At 48.0% G+C, this 18,135-nt stretch overlaps 6 protein-coding genes across 6 annotated transcripts; 3 read left to right on the top strand and 3 right to left on the bottom strand.

The window, feature by feature from the left end:
* Positions 1–5: 5 nt before the first annotated feature.
* BKA67DRAFT_534835 (uncharacterized protein) lies at positions 6–1,044 on the bottom strand (the record flags this gene model as incomplete). The annotated part of the gene is made up of 2 exons (XM_046099924.1): positions 6–537; positions 596–1,044. 2 exons carry the CDS (start codon positions 1,042–1,044, stop codon positions 6–8), a joined length of 981 nt encoding a protein of 326 aa, XP_045960194.1.
* Positions 1,045–2,165: 1,121 nt separating this feature from the next.
* On the top strand, positions 2,166–2,981 carry BKA67DRAFT_498728 (uncharacterized protein; the record flags this gene model as incomplete). The annotated part of the gene is made up of 1 exon (XM_046097064.1): positions 2,166–2,981. A coding segment is annotated over one exon (816 nt), but the record flags the coding sequence as incomplete, so codon positions are not given.
* A 1,338-nt stretch (positions 2,982–4,319) lies between these two features.
* On the bottom strand, positions 4,320–5,462 carry BKA67DRAFT_657826 (uncharacterized protein; the record flags this gene model as incomplete). Its single annotated transcript, XM_046107179.1, has 1 exon — positions 4,320–5,462. The coding sequence occupies one exon, from the start codon at positions 5,460–5,462 to the stop codon at positions 4,320–4,322; it is 1,143 nt and encodes a 380-aa protein (XP_045960192.1).
* A 2,156-nt stretch (positions 5,463–7,618) lies between these two features.
* On the bottom strand, positions 7,619–9,209 carry BKA67DRAFT_592052 (cell wall glycosyl hydrolase; the record flags this gene model as incomplete). Its single annotated transcript, XM_046104796.1, has 4 exons — positions 7,619–8,802; positions 8,891–8,899; positions 8,954–9,058; positions 9,122–9,209. 4 exons carry the CDS (start codon positions 9,207–9,209, stop codon positions 7,619–7,621), a joined length of 1,386 nt encoding a protein of 461 aa, XP_045960191.1.
* Positions 9,210–11,286: 2,077 nt separating this feature from the next.
* BKA67DRAFT_562177 (monodehydroascorbate reductase) lies at positions 11,287–13,705 on the top strand. The gene is made up of 3 exons (XM_046102581.1): positions 11,287–11,308; positions 11,363–12,110; positions 12,188–13,705. Exons 2-3 carry the CDS (start codon positions 11,779–11,781, stop codon positions 13,605–13,607), a joined length of 1,752 nt encoding a protein of 583 aa, XP_045960190.1. The 5' UTR covers positions 11,287–11,308; positions 11,363–11,778; the 3' UTR covers positions 13,608–13,705.
* A 1,963-nt stretch (positions 13,706–15,668) lies between these two features.
* On the top strand, positions 15,669–17,580 carry BKA67DRAFT_534830 (heterokaryon incompatibility protein-domain-containing protein; the record flags this gene model as incomplete). Its single annotated transcript, XM_046099923.1, has 2 exons — positions 15,669–15,726; positions 15,827–17,580. The coding sequence occupies 2 exons, from the start codon at positions 15,669–15,671 to the stop codon at positions 17,578–17,580; spliced, it is 1,812 nt and encodes a 603-aa protein (XP_045960189.1).
* Between the last annotated feature and the right edge of the window lie 555 nt (positions 17,581–18,135).

The raw sequence follows: 18,135 nt of genomic DNA, 5'->3' as shown, positions 1-18,135 counted from the left end.
GCCCGTCAAATACTATCCTCCACCTTCTGTACGACATCGATACTCTCCTGCCATTTGGCCCACTCGGCGTCGCCTCCAGGAATACCCCCTTCCAATGGCAAACGAGTGCCATCAGCGTCTCCAAAACCTCGTAATCTGCTGATAGCCTCCTTGATGCCGACCGTACCAAACTTGATCACAATTTCTTCCACGGTGCTGATCTTCCACTGCAGAGCTCGACGTTCCTTGAGCTCTTCGTCAGAGAGTGAGTTCTTGATCGACAGGTTATACAATTTGACCACACTCTTGGGGAAGAAACCTGCGCAGCCATCGATAGCACCGACCCCACCGACAGTGATTACAGGTAGCAGTTGCTGGCCGAGACCGGTGAAAGTCGCGAACTTTGAGTGATCTATGGATGGATGCGAGGCGATCTGTGCATGCACTGAGATGTCGCCGTGCGAAAGTTTGCAGCCCACGATATTCGGGTGCTTGGCGAGAGTAGCAAATGTCGATGGGATGACCTTGACATTATTCGAGACGCCAGGGTAGTGGTAGCTATCAAATATCAGATCCACACCAGTTTTTGGCAAAGTAAAGATTGACAAACACTTACATTAACACAGGAATGGGACTGTGATCAGCGACGGCTGTAAACCATCGGATGATACCTTCCTGTGTGCTTGCGCCAGCAAAGTAACCAGGTACCAGAGACAGACCCCATTGCGCGCCAGCTTCCTTTGCGCTCTTCAACTGCTCAACCGTCTCCTCGATGTTCTGAGTTGCAGTTCCAGCGATGATGGGATAATCCTTGAAGCCCTCCTTCTCGAATGCTTGCCTAACTCCTGACAATACGTCGAACCTCTCCTTGTTAGTCAAGTGAATAGCCTCTCCTGTACTACCAAGCAGCACAAGGCCCTTGATGCCAGCTTTTGCTAGGTATATCGAGTGCGCTGCTTGTGTTTCAATATCTAGTGGGGACGCAATAGAGCTGTAAGTGGCCGACTTCTTTGATTGGAAGAAAGTCGGCACAGGCACGTAGATGCCTGGCGGTGGGGCTGCCATCTCTATTGGTTTTCGGGATGATACACGAGCAAAAGGTCTATTCTTGAAGTAATCAGTGAAAATAGGCACTCATACTTTTTCAAGTTCCTCCAAATTGTATCGATTAATCTGTATATAAATGGCCACGTACAAGAGCCGGCAATTCAGCAATGACGCGGGGTTATCACGACTTGCAGACACGCCCGAGTTTTGGTGGAGTACAATCGGTCATTCGGGTCAGCATTTAGCGATTTACCAAAGTGATTCAATACTTCAAAGAGTATCCCAACCCTCATCAAACATTGACCATACAATGCGTGATCTGTGAGGCCTGATATAAGTCAGAGCATGAACAAGCGGTGATGGTACTATACCGCTTGGTACAGCCGGATTCTCGTGGGAATCCCGGAGCCTGGCCGAGTATCCAGCCTCTGTTTTGCGGGTACTTCAGGATTTCCCGATCTCCGGATACCTTCCGATTCTACTGAACCAATAAACCTTTTGAATACAATTATCCTACAGATCTCATGCAATTTTCCTAATCTCTGCGTTCGCTATACAATATTTAGCTATAAAAAAATTCCCAAGGAGAAGCAATCCTCAATTTCGCGGATGGTTGCTAGCAGTCTTTAATTACTGCTGGTGCATGGATTCACTGCCTAATTTACCGCCGCCAGCAATCTGACTCACCCAAACTAAAAGAATGAGCACTAAAATGCATTGGAGCGTTTCTCATCTTGATGTTGGCTTCGAAACACGTTATTTTAGGGTAAAAATGACGAGAAAATCATTAGTACCATTCAATTGACCAAGGTCAGAGTCCTAACCTTAGTCACATAACAGAGCCTGTCGAGTGAGTTGAGGCGAAACAATCGCACAGCCGAGCTCAGCCTCTATTGGTCATGCCATTAGGCACCCTCCATCAGCGCCTGTTATTTGAAAAGGCAACTGAATTACTGACCGCAAGAACATCCAGGCAATTGTCAATTGGTACTTCCCGGACTCCTACTCTATTCTTCTTTTTCTCAACCATGAACTCATCAATGAAGCAAGCATTCCTGACTGAGGTCAAATCCCCCTCCGTCACGTTGAAATCCACCCGTACTGCCGTTCGCCCAAAGCAGCCTGAGCATGGCTGGGAGCCGACAAAGACGGTATATCAATCCAGGGACATACAAGTTCCAGCCGATTATCTCAGGTCGGACCCTCATGATGCGAGACCTATTGAATATCAGCAAATCGACTTCGCCAAAACCGTCCTACCAGAATTTGATGGCGGTTACGCCGTAATATTGGATTATGTGCTCAGCCCGTCAGAATGTGCCAAGCTCATCCAGCTGGCCGAGTCCAGCGTGGTCAATGAGGACAAAGTCGAGAACGGAAATCCCTGGCAGCCGGCTCTAGTCAATATTGGCGGTGGCTACGAGGTACTTCAGGCATCTTACCGCAACAGCGATAGGATCATTTGGGATCAGCAAGAGATTGTGGACCGGCTGTGGGCTCGCATGGAAAAGGTCCCTGAAATCCAGCAAAAGCTAGGACGCTTCAACGAGATTGATCTTCTTGGGGCGAGGAAACTTAACGGGAAGCCTGGTATGAACTGGGACTTTCATAGGGTGAACAAGAGGTTGCGCTTCTTGAAGTACGGACCAGGACAGTTTTTCCGGCCCCATTGTGATGGCGCTTACACGGAAAGTGGTCGGGACGACGACAAGGTCATTCGGACACACTTCACACTTCATCTCTATCTGAATGATTCGAAAGCTCAAGGGGGTGATGATGCGGATCTAGAAGGAGGTGCTACCTCGTTCTTGTCATCTGACGAATTGCGCAAGCTAGACGTTGATCCCAAAGCAGGACGTGTACTCATTTTTCAACATCAACGACTGTATCATTCCGGTGACGATGTAAAGGCTGGCACCAAGTACACAGTGCGTACTGACATTATGTACGAGCTCAAGCGTGATGAGTGAGGAATAAAAACAAGTTCTGTCGCATAAGTTAGGAAATCTAACATTGAATAATGACATCCTTCCGCTTGTCATTTGAAACTCTTGTCCATGGACATCCCAGCTGTCCGCTCTATATGACTCTCCCGATCACTTTGACAGACTACTCTTGTTCCTATGTCAATGGAACAAGAGGCTTTGATGGAAACAAGCAGACCAGTTTGTACCTTAGCGTTAAGCCCCTGGCAATACTCGGGCGATGGTATTTAACGTTACAATTAGAATTCAAGGTATGGGGATACCCCATAGTTTGACAAAAACTTTAATTCAATCATCGAAGGGATATAGAAATTCTGAAATAAATGAAAGAAAAGACCATGGCACGAAATCTGAAACGTGAGGAACGGGCTGGCTGGAAATTCGTCAGCAGCAGATCGTTACATGTTGACGCGTCCTTCTAAAACTTAGAGGCATAAAACGTTACGCCGACAGTAGAAAGTGATCATACAAACACGTGATAGTGTTGCTAGAACGACTCCCAGCCTGCCCACTTTGCGATATTGAGAAGATGTTTTCAAATTCATACGTCCTCTGTATAATCATCTTGCTGATGCTAGCAATCATGAAAAAAGAAATGTGTTCATTTTTATCCCATTTCATGAACCCAATCATTAACCTTAGCTTCTTACAAGCCTCCACGGCCAAAGGTCGTGATGTATATGGTAACCTGTCCGCCGTGTCTCAACCAATTTATTCAACTTGTGTCTAGTATGTTGTGATCAAGTGCCTTTATAAAAAATGCATCTCTTCTTTGTTAAACTGTTTCATTTATTGACCTTTCGGATTCAGAACACGAAGATGAAACAACAGGAAAACCAGTCGTAGGTTGCCTTATATTACGATCTATACTAATAGTAAATCTATAGAACGCACAGATGGACACAATGCGTGGATAATTGAGCAAAAACCCTTTTATTCATGGCTACTATCACTCAGACTCTTGGTCGATTATTGCCATGCTTCCCTGTGCTGCTCCATGTCATGAACCCTCTTCAGAACATCCCTTGTACAACAATTATCAGCGAGACTCCAGGTCCACTGCTGCCATTCTCTCTCATGTCCTCAGATGCCATAAACACTCATTAAAAAACACCAAATCAAATCGTGAAGTTCCCTTGTGGGAGGCCCTATACACTTTCATGGACGACCTCGGCCATCCAATTCCATCCACAACCTCACCAAATCAACCAGTCCTCTTGAATAGTCATTGCAACACCAACTCCATGAGAGACGATAACTAAGTCTCCAGCTTCCCACAAGCTACCAAGTGTTATTGTGAGAACAACTTTACTTCTTGGCGACCTTGCTCTCCGTCTTCATCCAAAGCTTGAACTCCTCATTAAAAGTGAGGGTGGGTGCAGGAGCACCTTGCGGTCGATGAGATCGTGCGTTAACAAGTGAACGGTATCGCGTCTGCATTAAATACAGCCTTTCCTGTGGCTTGGGCTGTTGAGCAAGAAGAACGACAGGGCGAAGCAACGGCATCTTCGCGAGTGTTTCACGGATCCAGGGGTTGTTGATGTCGATATCGGCAGGAGAGGAAACTTGGACCGGGACAGGCTTGCAATCGTCATCCTTCGTGCTGCGATTGCCGCCATCGTCCTTGCTGTCCTTGCTGTCTTTGCTGTCCTTGTTGCCTGGTAGGGCTTTGGTCTGTTCGAAACAGGCTTTGAGCCAAACCACCTGACACTTGACCACAAGGTTGTTCCAGTAATATCTGTCTTCAGGTTGGGCGCCAATGTACTTGTTGTGAGACCAAGAGATCATCCTCACCACAGGAGGCACGTCATTTCTTACAAATGTCAATTTGACCGCCTTGACCTCCTTCGGGTCCCGCAAATCAACAATCTTGACTGAGCCGGCACCAAACAGCTCCTCGCAAGCCTCTTTGTCCCACCTAGCGGCCTCAACAGACATTACCCCATTACCTGTGCCGATCCAGTGTCTTTGAAACACCTGCGACTCCCAAGGGAATATCATGATCTCCTTGAGCTTCGGACTGCTCGCAGCCAGCTTCATAGCGAGCTCCAGGGTGACACCTGATCTTGAGGCACCTTGGCTCCAGGCGTCCTGCACGACGATAGAATGAACGTCGCGCCACAGCTTGGCCGCGAAGACGGGGTGGGACTTGAACTTTGGGGTACGGTCGCCATGGAACAGGACGATGTCGCGGGAAGGGGTGAACCAGCCGCTGCTTGGGCACTTCTCGTACTTGTCGATGGCGTAGGGCTGGCCATACTTCAGTGCGATGAAACGAGATTCGCTGCAAACGCTTGCGATGGTGGGGGGTAAGGGCACCCAGGTCGTACCTGCCACGCGAGGGCTGATAAGTCGTCGCGGGATGGCCTCGACCCAGATCTTTGCACGAATCTCACGAGGAAGTCTCTGGAAGGGTCTGAACTCGGGTCCTTGGGGGTTCGGGGCTGACATCTTTGGTGGAGGGCAATTGCAAGGTATGGATAAGTCGGCGAAAAATTGAGATGATGAGTCGGCGACCAGGTGTGTTTATCAGTCGTTGAAAAGACGTTGTGATGAGTGGGCGAAAAGGTGTAGGGACTAATTTTCAAGTCCACGAAGATGTTTGTAGAGTTGTGAAAGAGTTATCGTGAAGTGGGGGAACTGGTATGGCAGTAGGTGCTTGTGAGAACCGAGCTGGTTAGTTGAATTAGGCAGATAAAAAAAACAAGACACCCAAACAAGAACGAAACGCGGAACGCGAAACGCGTTCTTGTATCCAAGGTGTTCACTGACTGCTACATGGAGATGATATTAATCTAAAGCACACTAAACTAGCTGCTACCAACTTCTATTATCATTATCATTATCAACATGAATTAAACGTGCAGGACTGAGAACAAGTTAAGTTTCTTGATGTGCTCGAACGAGCCTGGCGGTGTTTTATCGACAACCGTTCACGACCTGTTATGACTCTAGCTCAAGTGGTTGAACAAGGCATATTTTGGCTTGTCTGGCATGAGAGCGTAGGTTATCAGACGAGAAGCTTTCGTTTGTTCTTTGATGCATCTTCAGACAACTAATTTACTTGTGAGCTACGTTTCTGATATGAATAGACTGTATAACAGACTCCCTTGACGCTGTCATTAATTCTTACGGAAGCCAACTCTTGTCACTTGCTTTGTAGGTACTACAGCAACTGCAATAGCTGCCGCGAGAGTCACCATATCCGCTCTACTGCCACGTTTCTCACACGAATTTATTTATCTACTTTCCAACTGTGTCTCTGGTGGTCTAGAAGAAGGATCTTTCTCTCCGAAGTAAACCTAGAACTATGGGTTAAACGCATAGTTGTATGATATGACGGTTCCTCCCGTCTACAGAATTAGCTACAATAACCTTGTGCAATGTGTCCTGGTGGGCGTTATGGGCACATCGTTATCTGGCGAGGAACATGTTGTCCTTGTTGCCAGAAATATAATAAAAGCTGTTCTTCTTAGTGCTACGGCGGTGGGTTTGTATCTAGTGTCATCCCCAGTTGTAAATATGTTGTAATATGGGCTGTTATTGTCTATAATAGACAGAATTCCTTCGCAGGGCATGAAATTGATAACATACTCCAGTTACTACCATAGCAGGTTAGTTAGATGTCGTCACTCTAACTGGGATCACCACAATGGCATGTGAATCAAAACTGATCATCAGTACGAATAACTGCAGCATTAAATACGCCAGAAGCCCTTAGCTAGGGATGACGTATTGTCGCTTAATGGGGCATATTCTTTTTTCACTCCCCTCATTATCATCTGCATGGACAGCCGGCGATTTCAATGAACTTCCAGTTAAGAAGACTGTCAACAGATAACACTGACCAAGTTAACGGTCATTACCCCAAAATCATGTTCCGAGAAACACTTTGCTACATAAGCTCAGAGGGCCTGAAGTTTACTCCATGCCAGAGTTTATACAGACCAAGCTATGGACAAAGAATTCACACAAGTCTAATCGTATCAGTCACCTTATCCCATAATATACTACTTTGATTTTATTGGAAAGGAAATCTTCATTCAGTCGCCCACGTTATTTTTCATTGTACTATTAGTGGAGGCCCATTGGGGATAAGTTGTAGCATCTGGAAACTTTCAAATGCTCCACTTGTCCGAACCTTCTGATCTCCAAGTCATCCCTGCGCAAGGGAAAACCCCAGTCTCACTATAATGTAAGTGTATATTCTGTTCCGAGGCCAGCCTCTGCTAGTCTTCCCCAATATCCTCCAATGACCATAGCAAGTTCGTAGTCTCGCATTTATACTCCCAAGTCGATTCCACAATGCTGGGACTATTGATCCGGCATTTATAAATGCTGGGCGCGTGCCGCAATTACAATCTTTGGGGCTCGTTTGCCAACCCGGGAGAGTTGGCGATATCATCGGTGAAAATCGCACGCCATGTGAAGTCTTGGACTCGATCGAACGCAATGTCATGGTCGCACCGAGGGTTAATCTAGCATAGAATCCATGACGAGAAGAGTGCCTTAACGAATTTAAACAAATCCTTGTTGCGCTTTATGTAGCAGCTTCGCCAGAACTACCCCAGTTATAAATCAATCGTAGGCAGAATAGATGGAAAGGCCTACTCCATGACCATGAATCCTACTCCGCTCAGTAAACCACCCAGAACGAGTGCTGTCAATATCCCAGCGCCAGCCTTATCCCCTGTTGTTATATCTCGTACACCCTTTACATCGCTTTCCGACTTTGAAGATCCTCCATCGCTGTTGCCCGTTGAGTTTCCACCTGTCACGGCCGTGTAAGGAGCGGGCGCTCCCTGGACAAGGGTGTAGAACACGGCCGATAGGCCTGACATCTGCTGGCCCACACCGCTCGTGCCGTCGTTGGTCGAACCCCAAACCCAGTGCTGACCACATGCGTATCCATCCAGCGAACGTCCAGCGGTGCCGTCTCCGGTTCCACTACACTGAAGAGCCGCGGCTTTAGCGGATGCTAGTAGCAACGGGTATACCGTGTCATATGTCGATGACATGAACTGCGTCGTCTTGGCCATCCATCTTACCAGATAAGCCTTGAACGAGTAACTATCCGTTTTACAGTTGCTCTGCGGCTCGCAGGGCGGCTCAAACATAACGCTCTCGTTGAAGAAGTAGTTCGCAGTGGTATTGAGTAGTCCCAATGTCCGCGTTTCCCATTTATCCGATGTGCCGTTGGTGTAGTTCCACATGGCAGCAGACCCTTCCATGAAGATGCCCGCGTTATATGTCCACTGAGATTTGTCGATCTCGGCACAGCTAGTCAGATCAGACGCGCCGTCGTACACGTTGTAATCGTCGTCTATGAACCCGACGTTCTCCATCCAGTCATATATCGTCTCGGCCCAGTCGGCGTAGGTCGTATTGCCAGTGTATCGAGCCAGGCGAGCGGCTATGTTGAAGAAGCACCCATTCGAGACGCTGTTCTTGTAGTCCCAGCCGTTATTAAATGTGTATACTTGCCATCGTAATCCGCCGCCACAAGTGCCATTATCCCAGCGCCATGAATATTCGTTAAAAACGGCTTGTGCTAGTGCCAGCCATTGCACACCCGTCGAATCTGGATTTTTGAACCCCATCTCTGCTGCTGTCATGGCAGACAGCGCCCAGAAACCCTGGTCGTCGTTACCTTCGGTAAGGGTCTGGTTGTTTGGCATAAAGTCGCCATCATCGCCGACTTGATGCTGCAATGCTTGGAACGTCAAGTCGACGTATGTTTCGTCCCCTGTAAAAGCCCAGTAGTCGATCAGAGTACCGAAAACTGCTCCAGCTGCACTATGTGGTTAGATATGCACAGGATTGCATTAATGTTCAAAGACCCGAAACACATCCGGCGCCTCGAGGTGCTTGACACTTACCTTCCCACCCTGGACAGCAAGTTAGTACGGACAAATCAAGACTCCTGTGGTGGTGTAACTCACAATAGTATGGATCTGGTAGATTGCCTGGGACATCTCCTGTATTGTTACCAGTATAATATTGTAATAGGCCATACGCAAGTGTCGATGCGCCCTCTTTGATCGATGCTGGTTTGCGATGAGTGATTGTTTCCTTTTCCAGATTGAGCGGCCACGCGGCTCAGAACTTACAATCGGAACTCCAATCAATCTCAACGGCCGAGACGTGAGAGAGTGAGCTAGCCACGCATATAGTCCATGTCCAAAAGCGCGAATACATAATAGTACAGTATCAAAATCGGGGTATAACGAGTGAATGATGAAACAAGAGAAACAGTCGAACGATCTTGGCCGGGACCTGATCGCTCTTGAGAGACTTTCCAACCCCATCAGCCCTACATTTTGAAAGCATTAGGATTTGCTGCACAGCCGCGACGTGGTGTGGACCAAACACTGGGTCTTGTTTTGTGTCGGATTGAAGTTTACTCATGTTGCTTGACAGTTGATAGTCCATGTATCGTCATAGGGCCACTCTTTAGATGGGGACACCTAAAAGCTTATTGATGCTTGTTCCATGTTTCACGTCTACTCCGCTGTCCCTGTTGATCGTTGTCAATTTGAGAAGCTTTATAAATGGAAATACCGGAAATTAAGTGGATCTATATGCGAATGTCCGTATTGGCCGGTCCGATTGATGTGCAGTTTCTGTGGATATTCTTTGGGCCCCGAAATGCGGACCGGCGCTTGGAAAAGAGCTAGGCACTAGGAGAGAAAGGGCAGAGATGTTTGTCTGGCTGTCTGGCTACCTGGCTGTGTCCGACTTGGACTGCCGAGTGATCAGGCGGGTTTCTGCCAGATTGAACTGCGCTACTGTTGCCTCACTTTTAAGAAACGCATGTATCATCGTTACAACTTGTCGAGCCGCAGGCATTCGCAGAAACTCTGCTGTATAGAGCCCTCAACACAAAAACGACAACACACATTCGACGCGACGGGCGAGATCCGGTGTTGACACGGAAAATGAGCAGCTAACCCAGTGGAAAGCTTTGTACCTTCGATTGTGTCAATGTTGGTCGGTTGGCATGTTCCGGCTCTTGGGAGCATGACTTGCACGCTGCTCTACTTTACCAGATTGCCTCACTGATGTGCTAGGAATCTGGCCTTGAGTCATGATCACCGCAGCAGGTTATGGCGCAACTGGTTGTCCATTAATGACTCGCGCCGGCCCAGACTTGTTCTCGTTTGCCTGAGAAGAGCAAATTGCAGCTGGCACGCAAGGCTGTGATGATTTGTGGGCTTTGAAAGAAAAATAACTTGGGGCTAGATATAAGACAGTTGGATTGCCCAACGCCGCAATGAATTGGCGAATCACATGCTGTGTTAGCTAGACCTTGTGAGTGCTATCCGCGCCGAGCGGCAAAAGTCTTGCTCGCAGATTTCTTACAGTCGCTGTTCTCTGCGCCATCCTCCCTGAGTTCTGGAGAACATAATTCTCTAGACGACGATATTAGTGGCGCTTTTGAGTCCAATGTGGGATACTCTTTCATCTGGAGCGTCGGGTCTTATCTCATCGGACTCCTCGGCTACGCTCTAACCCTCAGCCAGTGCCCCGTCCTGAAGTTTGCGGTAACCTGCCAGCGCGCTCTTCTCCAGAGTCGACGAAGACAATGTATCTTATATTTTTTCTTTTTCTTCTTGGTTTGGGCGGTGCCTCGACAAGTATCTCAACTCAGCTTGCCCTGGCTCGTTTTCTCATGAGCTGGGGTAGGTGGGATAACCAAGAGTGTATACCAAGCAATTCGTCTCGGTTGGCTGGTTACGCATTTGGAAAATGCGAACGTTACGAAGGACTTCCTACTATCTGTTCGAATACACCCGCCAGGAGTGGCCCGAGAAACAAACTCGATGCGAACACTGCCAAGGGGTCATTCCACCAATCGTCACGCCACGTGTCTCATGGTTGGTAAGTATTGGGTATCGATGAAGTGCTCATCGTTTGGCGAACGCTGAGAGAGTCCATTTTGGCCCGCGTAAAATGCGATTGAAGATTGGTGCTTTAGGGCAATTTATGTGATTTTATTAAGAAGCAAATGCTGTCTGCACACTTTAGCGTGTGCCAAGTGAATACTAAAAAGCTTTGACTTTGATCGGGATTAACAATTGCTGCACGTAGCGTAGTGCATGAAATGTGATTGATTTGTAACAGACAGTGCTGCAAGACTGCAAGAAAGAAAAAGGAAAAAGACAGAAAGAAGGAGAGAGGGAAAGAAAGAATAGCAAGAAGGAAAAAGCCATCCGTGGTGTAAGGCTTCAAGTTCCTGACGAGGATGGGTCGGAGCCGATGTCGACCCTTCACCCCTGTTTCTAGCCTGGAAGGGGCTGAATAAGCACTGGTCAATGCTCCTTTGGGGAAGCTTCAGTGGAGCTACTCACCCGCCCGTAATGATGTCACCTGCTGGAAGGCCCCCCGAAACAGCCAGTTGGAAGCTCGCGATTACAAGTCGACTGCATGGATTACGACACGAGGTGACTTGATGGGCTGTTGTTTGGACGTTTCCCCACCAAAAACGGTCGGGGAGTCGCAGCTTATCATGCACTTGATGCACTGGATGCACTTCCAGCTCCCACGTACGCCGTGGAGCAGACGGGTTTGGGGGACAACGAGTGTGTTTTCATGCATTCTTCCATTGCGTGCTACTGCTCTGCTCCTGTACCAGTCAGTGTGCTACTACCACTACCACTACCACAGTGAGAGGGCACCTTTACCCCTCAGCATTACCGCAATATCTTTGTAATATATGTAACTCTAGCGAGTCTAGCGAGGACTCCAATCCTCCTCTCCCAATCTCATGCCTCTGCATTCCGCCAAAGCCATCCTGTCGCGGCCAGTCTTTCCACAACTATTTCTCAAGTCAAGCAATCGCATAATCCTGTCCAATTCTCGTTTCGCCTCGCAAATACGCAGCATGTCCGAATACAAACTCAAAGACGTCACCGCATTGTCGCTTGCTCCTGGCGAGAAGCGGGAAGTTGAGGTCGAGGGCATCGAAGGCGCCAAGGTCCTGCTCGTCAATGCCGCTGGCAAGATCCAAGCCATAGGACCCAAGTGCACTCACTATGGTGCTCCTCTAATGAAGGGTGTGCTGACAAAGTCTGGGCGTCTTACTTGCCCATGGCACGGAGGTTAGTATTTACGCCTGTTCACACAGCCATCTTGCGTGACATGCTCGCAGTACACTAACACTGAGAATCCCCAACAGCATGTTTCAATGCGGGAACCGGCGATGTCGAGGACGCACCAGCGCTAGACGCCCTACCAGTCTTCAAGGCAATCGAGAGAGATGGCGCTGTCTACATCACAGGCGACGAGGCCACCATCAAGGCGGGAAGGCGACAACCGAATGTCAAGTCCGCAAGTGGACAAGCTCAAGGAGATCGAATTGTCGTGGTTGGCGGTGGTAGCGGTGCCATGGGTTTGGTCCAGGGCCTACGAGAGAGCGGCTACGGTGGCCACGTCACCATGATCACCAACGAGGGCAACCTTCCCCTTGATCGTACAAAGCTGTCGAAGGCCTTGATTGCGGACGAGTCGAAGATCGAATGGAGGGATGAGAACTGGTACAAGAGCGCATCAATCGATGTGGTGAAAGATGAGGTCACGAGTGTCGATTTCGCCGACAAGTCCGTCGCTACGAAGGGGGCAGGAAAGATCAAGTACAGCAAGCTGGTCTTGGCCACCGGTGGCACACCTCGTAATCTCCCCCTGCAGGGCTTCAAGGTGCTCGGCAACATCTTTCCTCTGCGCACAGTCAAGGACACCAAGGCCATCACAGCTGCCATCGGCGAGGAGAAGGGCAAGAAGATCGTCATCATCGGTAGTAGCTTCATTGGTATGGAGGTCGCCAACGCCACTTCCAGCGACAACACTGTAACAGTGGTTGGTATGGAGGGCGCACCTCTGGAGAGAATCCTTGGAAAGGAAATCGGTGCCGGTTTCCAGAAGTCCTTTGAAGGCAAGGGTGTCAAGTTTTACATGAGCGCACAGGTTGACAAGGCTGAGCCTTCCACTTCTGACCCGTCCAAGGTTGGGTTCGTCACGTTGAAGGACGGAACGAAGCTTGAGGCAGATCTGGTTATTCTTGGTATCGGCGTGTCACCTGCCACCGAGTACCTAAAGGAGAACAGCGTCGTTCGTCTGGAGGATGATGGATCGTTGAAAACAGATGAGAACCTCTCGGTAGTGGGCTTGAAGGATGTCTACGCCATTGGCGACATCGCCTCTTTCCCATACCACGGACCTGGTGGAGACGGCAAGTATATCCGCATTGAGCATTGGAATGTTGCACAGCAGTCCGGTCGTGTTGTCGCCAGACATATCGTCAATCCTTCGCTGAAACCCGAGAGATTCACGCCCATCTTCTGGTCCGCACTTGGTGCACAGCTGAGATACTGTGGTAACACTGTTGGCGGATATGATGATCTCATCTTGCATGGGAAGCCCGAGGAGAGCAACTTTGTTGCCTACTACACGAAAGGAGAGACAGTGGTCGCTTTAGCTAGCATGGGTCGGGATCCTGTGGTGGCACAGGCAGCAGAGCTGATGAGAAGAGATAAGTTCCCCTCCAAGAGCCAGATCACCGGTGGGTTGGATATCCTTTCCCTCGGGCCCCCGGAATAAACTAGTAGTTACGTAGACGGCAATGAACACATGCTGATGGTCAGTATATGAATACTATCCTCTGAATCTTTTCGATTCCTCGAAATGCCAATCTCACAATTATGGTTTTCTTTATGTCAAGAGGGAGCCGTGTTACTACCATGTGCAGCTTTGTTAACAATGAATTGAGAGTTTCTAACAATGGTCCACAACGGACATAGCTTAGCATGTTCAGTAGCGGTCGGCTTTACCAACGCTGAAAATCAGTGCTGGTTTCAGGTAGGACTCGTCCAAGGTTTGTCGTGTCATGTATTAGTATGGCTGGCCAAGCCGTGGCCAGATGGCCTTTCAGAAGAAGCACTTAGTCCTTCCGACTGTTTTTTTGGGACCTGACGACATTGGACCATGAGACAAGCTCTCTTGAATCGATAATCCGGTGAGACGAATAAGAGCTGCCATACCTCCGGATTCATGTTAACGTCAACGTACCGATAAACAGCCCAGGCCATATCGAGCTCCTTCCGCACTACACAGTTGCCGATATTACCCATGCTTCACCTGTCGACTGACCACTGCAGGACAACGGCTACAACAGAAAGGCTACCGAAAGGGACTATAAGGTAAAATGACTGGTCATGTAACTATTCGGATCTTGCTTAACATCTGAGGTACAGCGGCATCTTGAGACCACGTTGGACACTGTGGAAGATTGGAACACGAGCATACAAGGTAGCCATCCAGGAAGTCAACGAATCGAGGGCTAAGAGCTTCCTATGACTTAAAAGGCACGTTATGGGCGCGTGGTTTAATTGGAATCCGGCCCATTGGCGATCTGGTCGGAGAGCACTGCCGGGGAGCAGCATGACGGCAGGCTTGCTGCAGATACACATGAGGAAGCAGCGCAGTTCCACTCATGGGTGGGTTGTGCCGCTGAATGCTTTGGGTGATCCGGCTAGGTCAGGCGGGTTATGTTTCCCGGATGACATCTAGGGGGCTCCATATCTGCATGTTTGTGTGTTGCATACTCGAAGTGTGATAGAAAAGGAGCAGGACTAATTTTGGGAGCAGTATAGGAAATTATGACACAAAAGACATGGGTGCAATGCCACACCTCTTGCGCCGAGCACATTTCGCACACGTACCGGGTTCAGAGTACCCAAGGTTTGTGCGGCCACTGGCAATATACATTTTCAAGGTTTATCAAACCTTGATGATAGGTGTGTTCAGTGAGGTGCTCAGACGCGGTCTCGTACGACGGGTTGACTACGTAGTATAGGTAGTACCGGCGTGCTGGCAGTAAGCCACCACAGCCACGATGTGGCTGTCGGCAGCTAGCAGCCGTACGGGTGAACCCCTATCTATAGACCACGTACGAGGGGAAGAATCCCCTCTTCTCCTTCGTACGACAGCGCTGAATAGATCTATTTGTCGCCCAAACTGTACGGAAAGAAATGAATAGAGAAGCCATTCCACACCATCGCTAGTTACGAAGCGGGGGTTAACTTCAAATAATTTAAAATAATTTAATTAAAGTTACTATTATTAATAAAAGAATAAATAAGTATAACTAATATTAAATTTCTTACTTTATAAAAATAAAGCTTAAGCTTTTATAATTACACTTATAAATATCTTTACTTAATATATTTTAAAGGTATATATTTATAATATTCTCTTTACAACTAGAATACCCTATTAATAAAAACCTAGTTTGTTATATTATTTGTAGTTATATACCCCGAAAGTATAATCTCACAAGTAGCCTGCTTTCCCCATATGTAAAGTCATTTTACTGCTAGACTAGGTTAGGTAAATTCGCAATGCAGAAGAGTGCAATTCATTGTTTTCACCACGAGTATTGGCCATAGCATCTCGCTCCCTTCGTGTAGCTGGGAGAATGCATACAAGCCCAGATAGCAGCAGTCTTTCTAGTTGAGCAGATTGTAGGTTTGCTCAACTGTGATCAGCTATGCAGGAGTTTCCGATGATCTGACCACTTGGCAATTGTGGACGAGGTCCTGAGGGTCTCCCAAAATCGGTCAACCGATACCATGTCAACCTATCAAGAGATCTGCATGGAGCATGGTCACGTGCGAGGGCGTACAGGCTTATCAAACACGAAGACAAAGTGAGGGGCTAGGTAAATCGGCAGGTTCTGATGTACAATAACGAAATGGACTCAAATCATTATTGCCTAAGAACTCCCGAAAAGGAGATTCGCTTACTAGATCTCATTTCAGTAAGTGGTCAAGGACAGCTACGTGGACGCATTAGACGTGCAACCATTGGTGATGCACCCCCGTTTGTTGCCATCTCGCATGTCTGGGGGGATAGGAAATTTGACCGAAGCATACACCTCGACTCAGGTTGCGGAGTTAAATATGCTCAAATTTCCCCGAATCTTGAGGCACTGCTCACCAAGCTCCTCTGTCTTGACTCGGCTGCTCTTCCGCAACTATGGGAGGAAGGCTCAAAGCTACTCTTGTGGGTCGACATGATTTGCATCAACCAGATTGATGTCGGTGAAAAAGCTTCACAAATCCCTCTCATGCGAAACATCTACTCACAGGCGCGGTCCGTCCTTATTTGGATCAACGAAGACAGCAGCCACGTTCATCATGCCTTCCGCTACCTCCGCCAAATCATCACAGACCTAACAGTCGTGGATACAAATCGCTCGGTTCTATTTGATCCAAAAGGATGGGATGCTATTAAGCATCTTTTGAATTGTGATTGGTTTCATCGGAGATGGGTTCTCCAAGAATCAGTGGTCCCAAAAGATGCTGTCTTTCTCTGCGGTTCGGAAGTCATGCCTATCAAAGACCTTTTTGATGGGGTTGATGTGGTCATAGGAATGTTACTGGCACGTCCTCAAGAGCTCAAGGTCCTTCATGTCGCACATGTAGGGTCCGTTAGGCCAGTATTGGCTTTGAGAGAATTGAAAAAACGCTACGCTAGTGCCAGTTCTCCATCGACGTTGCTCTGGTTGCTTGAGCACTTTCGATTTACTAGAACAACCTTGGCTCACGATCAAATTTATTCGTTACTCGGTCTTTGTAGCCCAGATGAAGTTGCTGGAAACCCTATCCGATACGACCTCGAACCTGAGGATGTATACAAAACATTCGTTGCATCCCACGTACAGCTGTATACTAACTTAGAGTTCCTTGGTCTCTGCACACCTGCTCAGCGCGACAACCTATGGTCGGGACCGCTGAACAATCCGATATCCCGTCCTTTTGGTGGCCCTTCGTGGGTACCGAATTGGCATTCAGGACGTCTCCGACGTTGTTTAGGTCTCAGCAGCTTAGACCCCAACGTACAATTTTTCAACGCCTCTAACACACTTCCCACAACCATGTCATTTCAAGGGAATGAATTGATTGTTTCTGGTGTTCAGCTTGACAAAATTAGGGTTTTCGGTAATTTTTGTCAACACGACCAGCGCTCTGAGTTGTCCAATACCAATTCAAGATTATTTCAACAGTATTTTGATTTCTGGATGACAGCGACGGGCGTACCGATGCCGTACAAAGACAGACAATGCATGGCTGAAACATTTACTCGCACTTTGAGCCTTCTTGGAATCTACCTGGATCCGGTACCTTCGCCAATTGATATCCCAGATATGTTTTGTCGTTGGTGTAGCGATTCAATTCTAGGCAGGCGACTTGCAGAATATGGCCTCAAGCCCAATAGCGCAAGTGATGGAAATGGGCAAAAAGCCTTCATAAGGATGAAACGTCTGATGTCCTGGGACCCCTTCATTACTAAAGGAGGCTATATTGGTCTTGCTCGCGAACAATGCCGAGTGGGAGACGAGATTTGGCTCATTGGTGGTTGTAGCGTTCCTCTCATTCTCTCTCCACAGACGGAAAATCCAGGTTATTATCGGGTGAATGGCGAAGTATTCATTGACGGATTCATGTTTGGGGAGAAAGCGAGCACAATTGTTTCCAATCCTCGGCTGATTCGGCGTATCACTTTGATCTAACAGCTTCATTCGTCCTTCGTAAGTGTTCCTTCAAACCCTCGATCGTCTCGAAAGATGGACAAAGAGCTGGACTCGATTTATGTTGTCATCCAATGTGTCATTGAGCACAGTGATTACAGTTGACTACTAGTCACCCTGACTTTGTTTTGGCTTATCCCTTGAATTTCATGATGATGTTAGGATACACCGTAATATATTCGCTGACTAGCAGCCATTTCGTCAGGTTCTGATCATAGTCTACCCTACTGTGTTCCACAAGTTTCCCCGACTTGACAACTACGCTGGATCGTCGGGGTATAGGATCGCCAATAGTTCACCATAACCGATTCATCATCCCCACCAAGCATACCAAATCTAAAAGCGGTTGCCCATCACAGCCACGCTAGTGGGTATGCAGGACATGAGAGGACAACTGGCTCGTGCAGTCATGTGGCCTTTGGTGCCGGGTCGGGCATTTTAAAGTGCCTTTTTTGGATGGTGGATGGTTTTGACCTGAATTAAGTTTTGTGGTAACAAACAACACAATGACAACGAAAGGGCATATTTGGATTATTT

This window comes from Truncatella angustata (genome assembly GCF_020726525.1).
Source record: "Truncatella angustata strain MPI-SDFR-AT-0073 chromosome Unknown BKA67scaffold_3, whole genome shotgun sequence".
NCBI classification, from domain to species: Eukaryota; Fungi; Ascomycota; class Sordariomycetes; order Amphisphaeriales; family Sporocadaceae; genus Truncatella; species Truncatella angustata.
This window is presented reverse-complemented; position numbering and strand designations above follow the sequence as displayed.

Coding starts and splice junctions, on each gene's coding strand:
- BKA67DRAFT_562177 (XM_046102581.1), top strand. CDS start 11,779: ATGCCTCTGCATTCCGCCAAAGCCATCCTGTCGCGGCCAGTCTTTCCA. Junction 12,111..12,187: donor CTTACTTGCCCATGGCACGG/AGGTTAGTATTT, acceptor AGAATCCCCAAC/AGCATGTTTCAATGCGGGAA.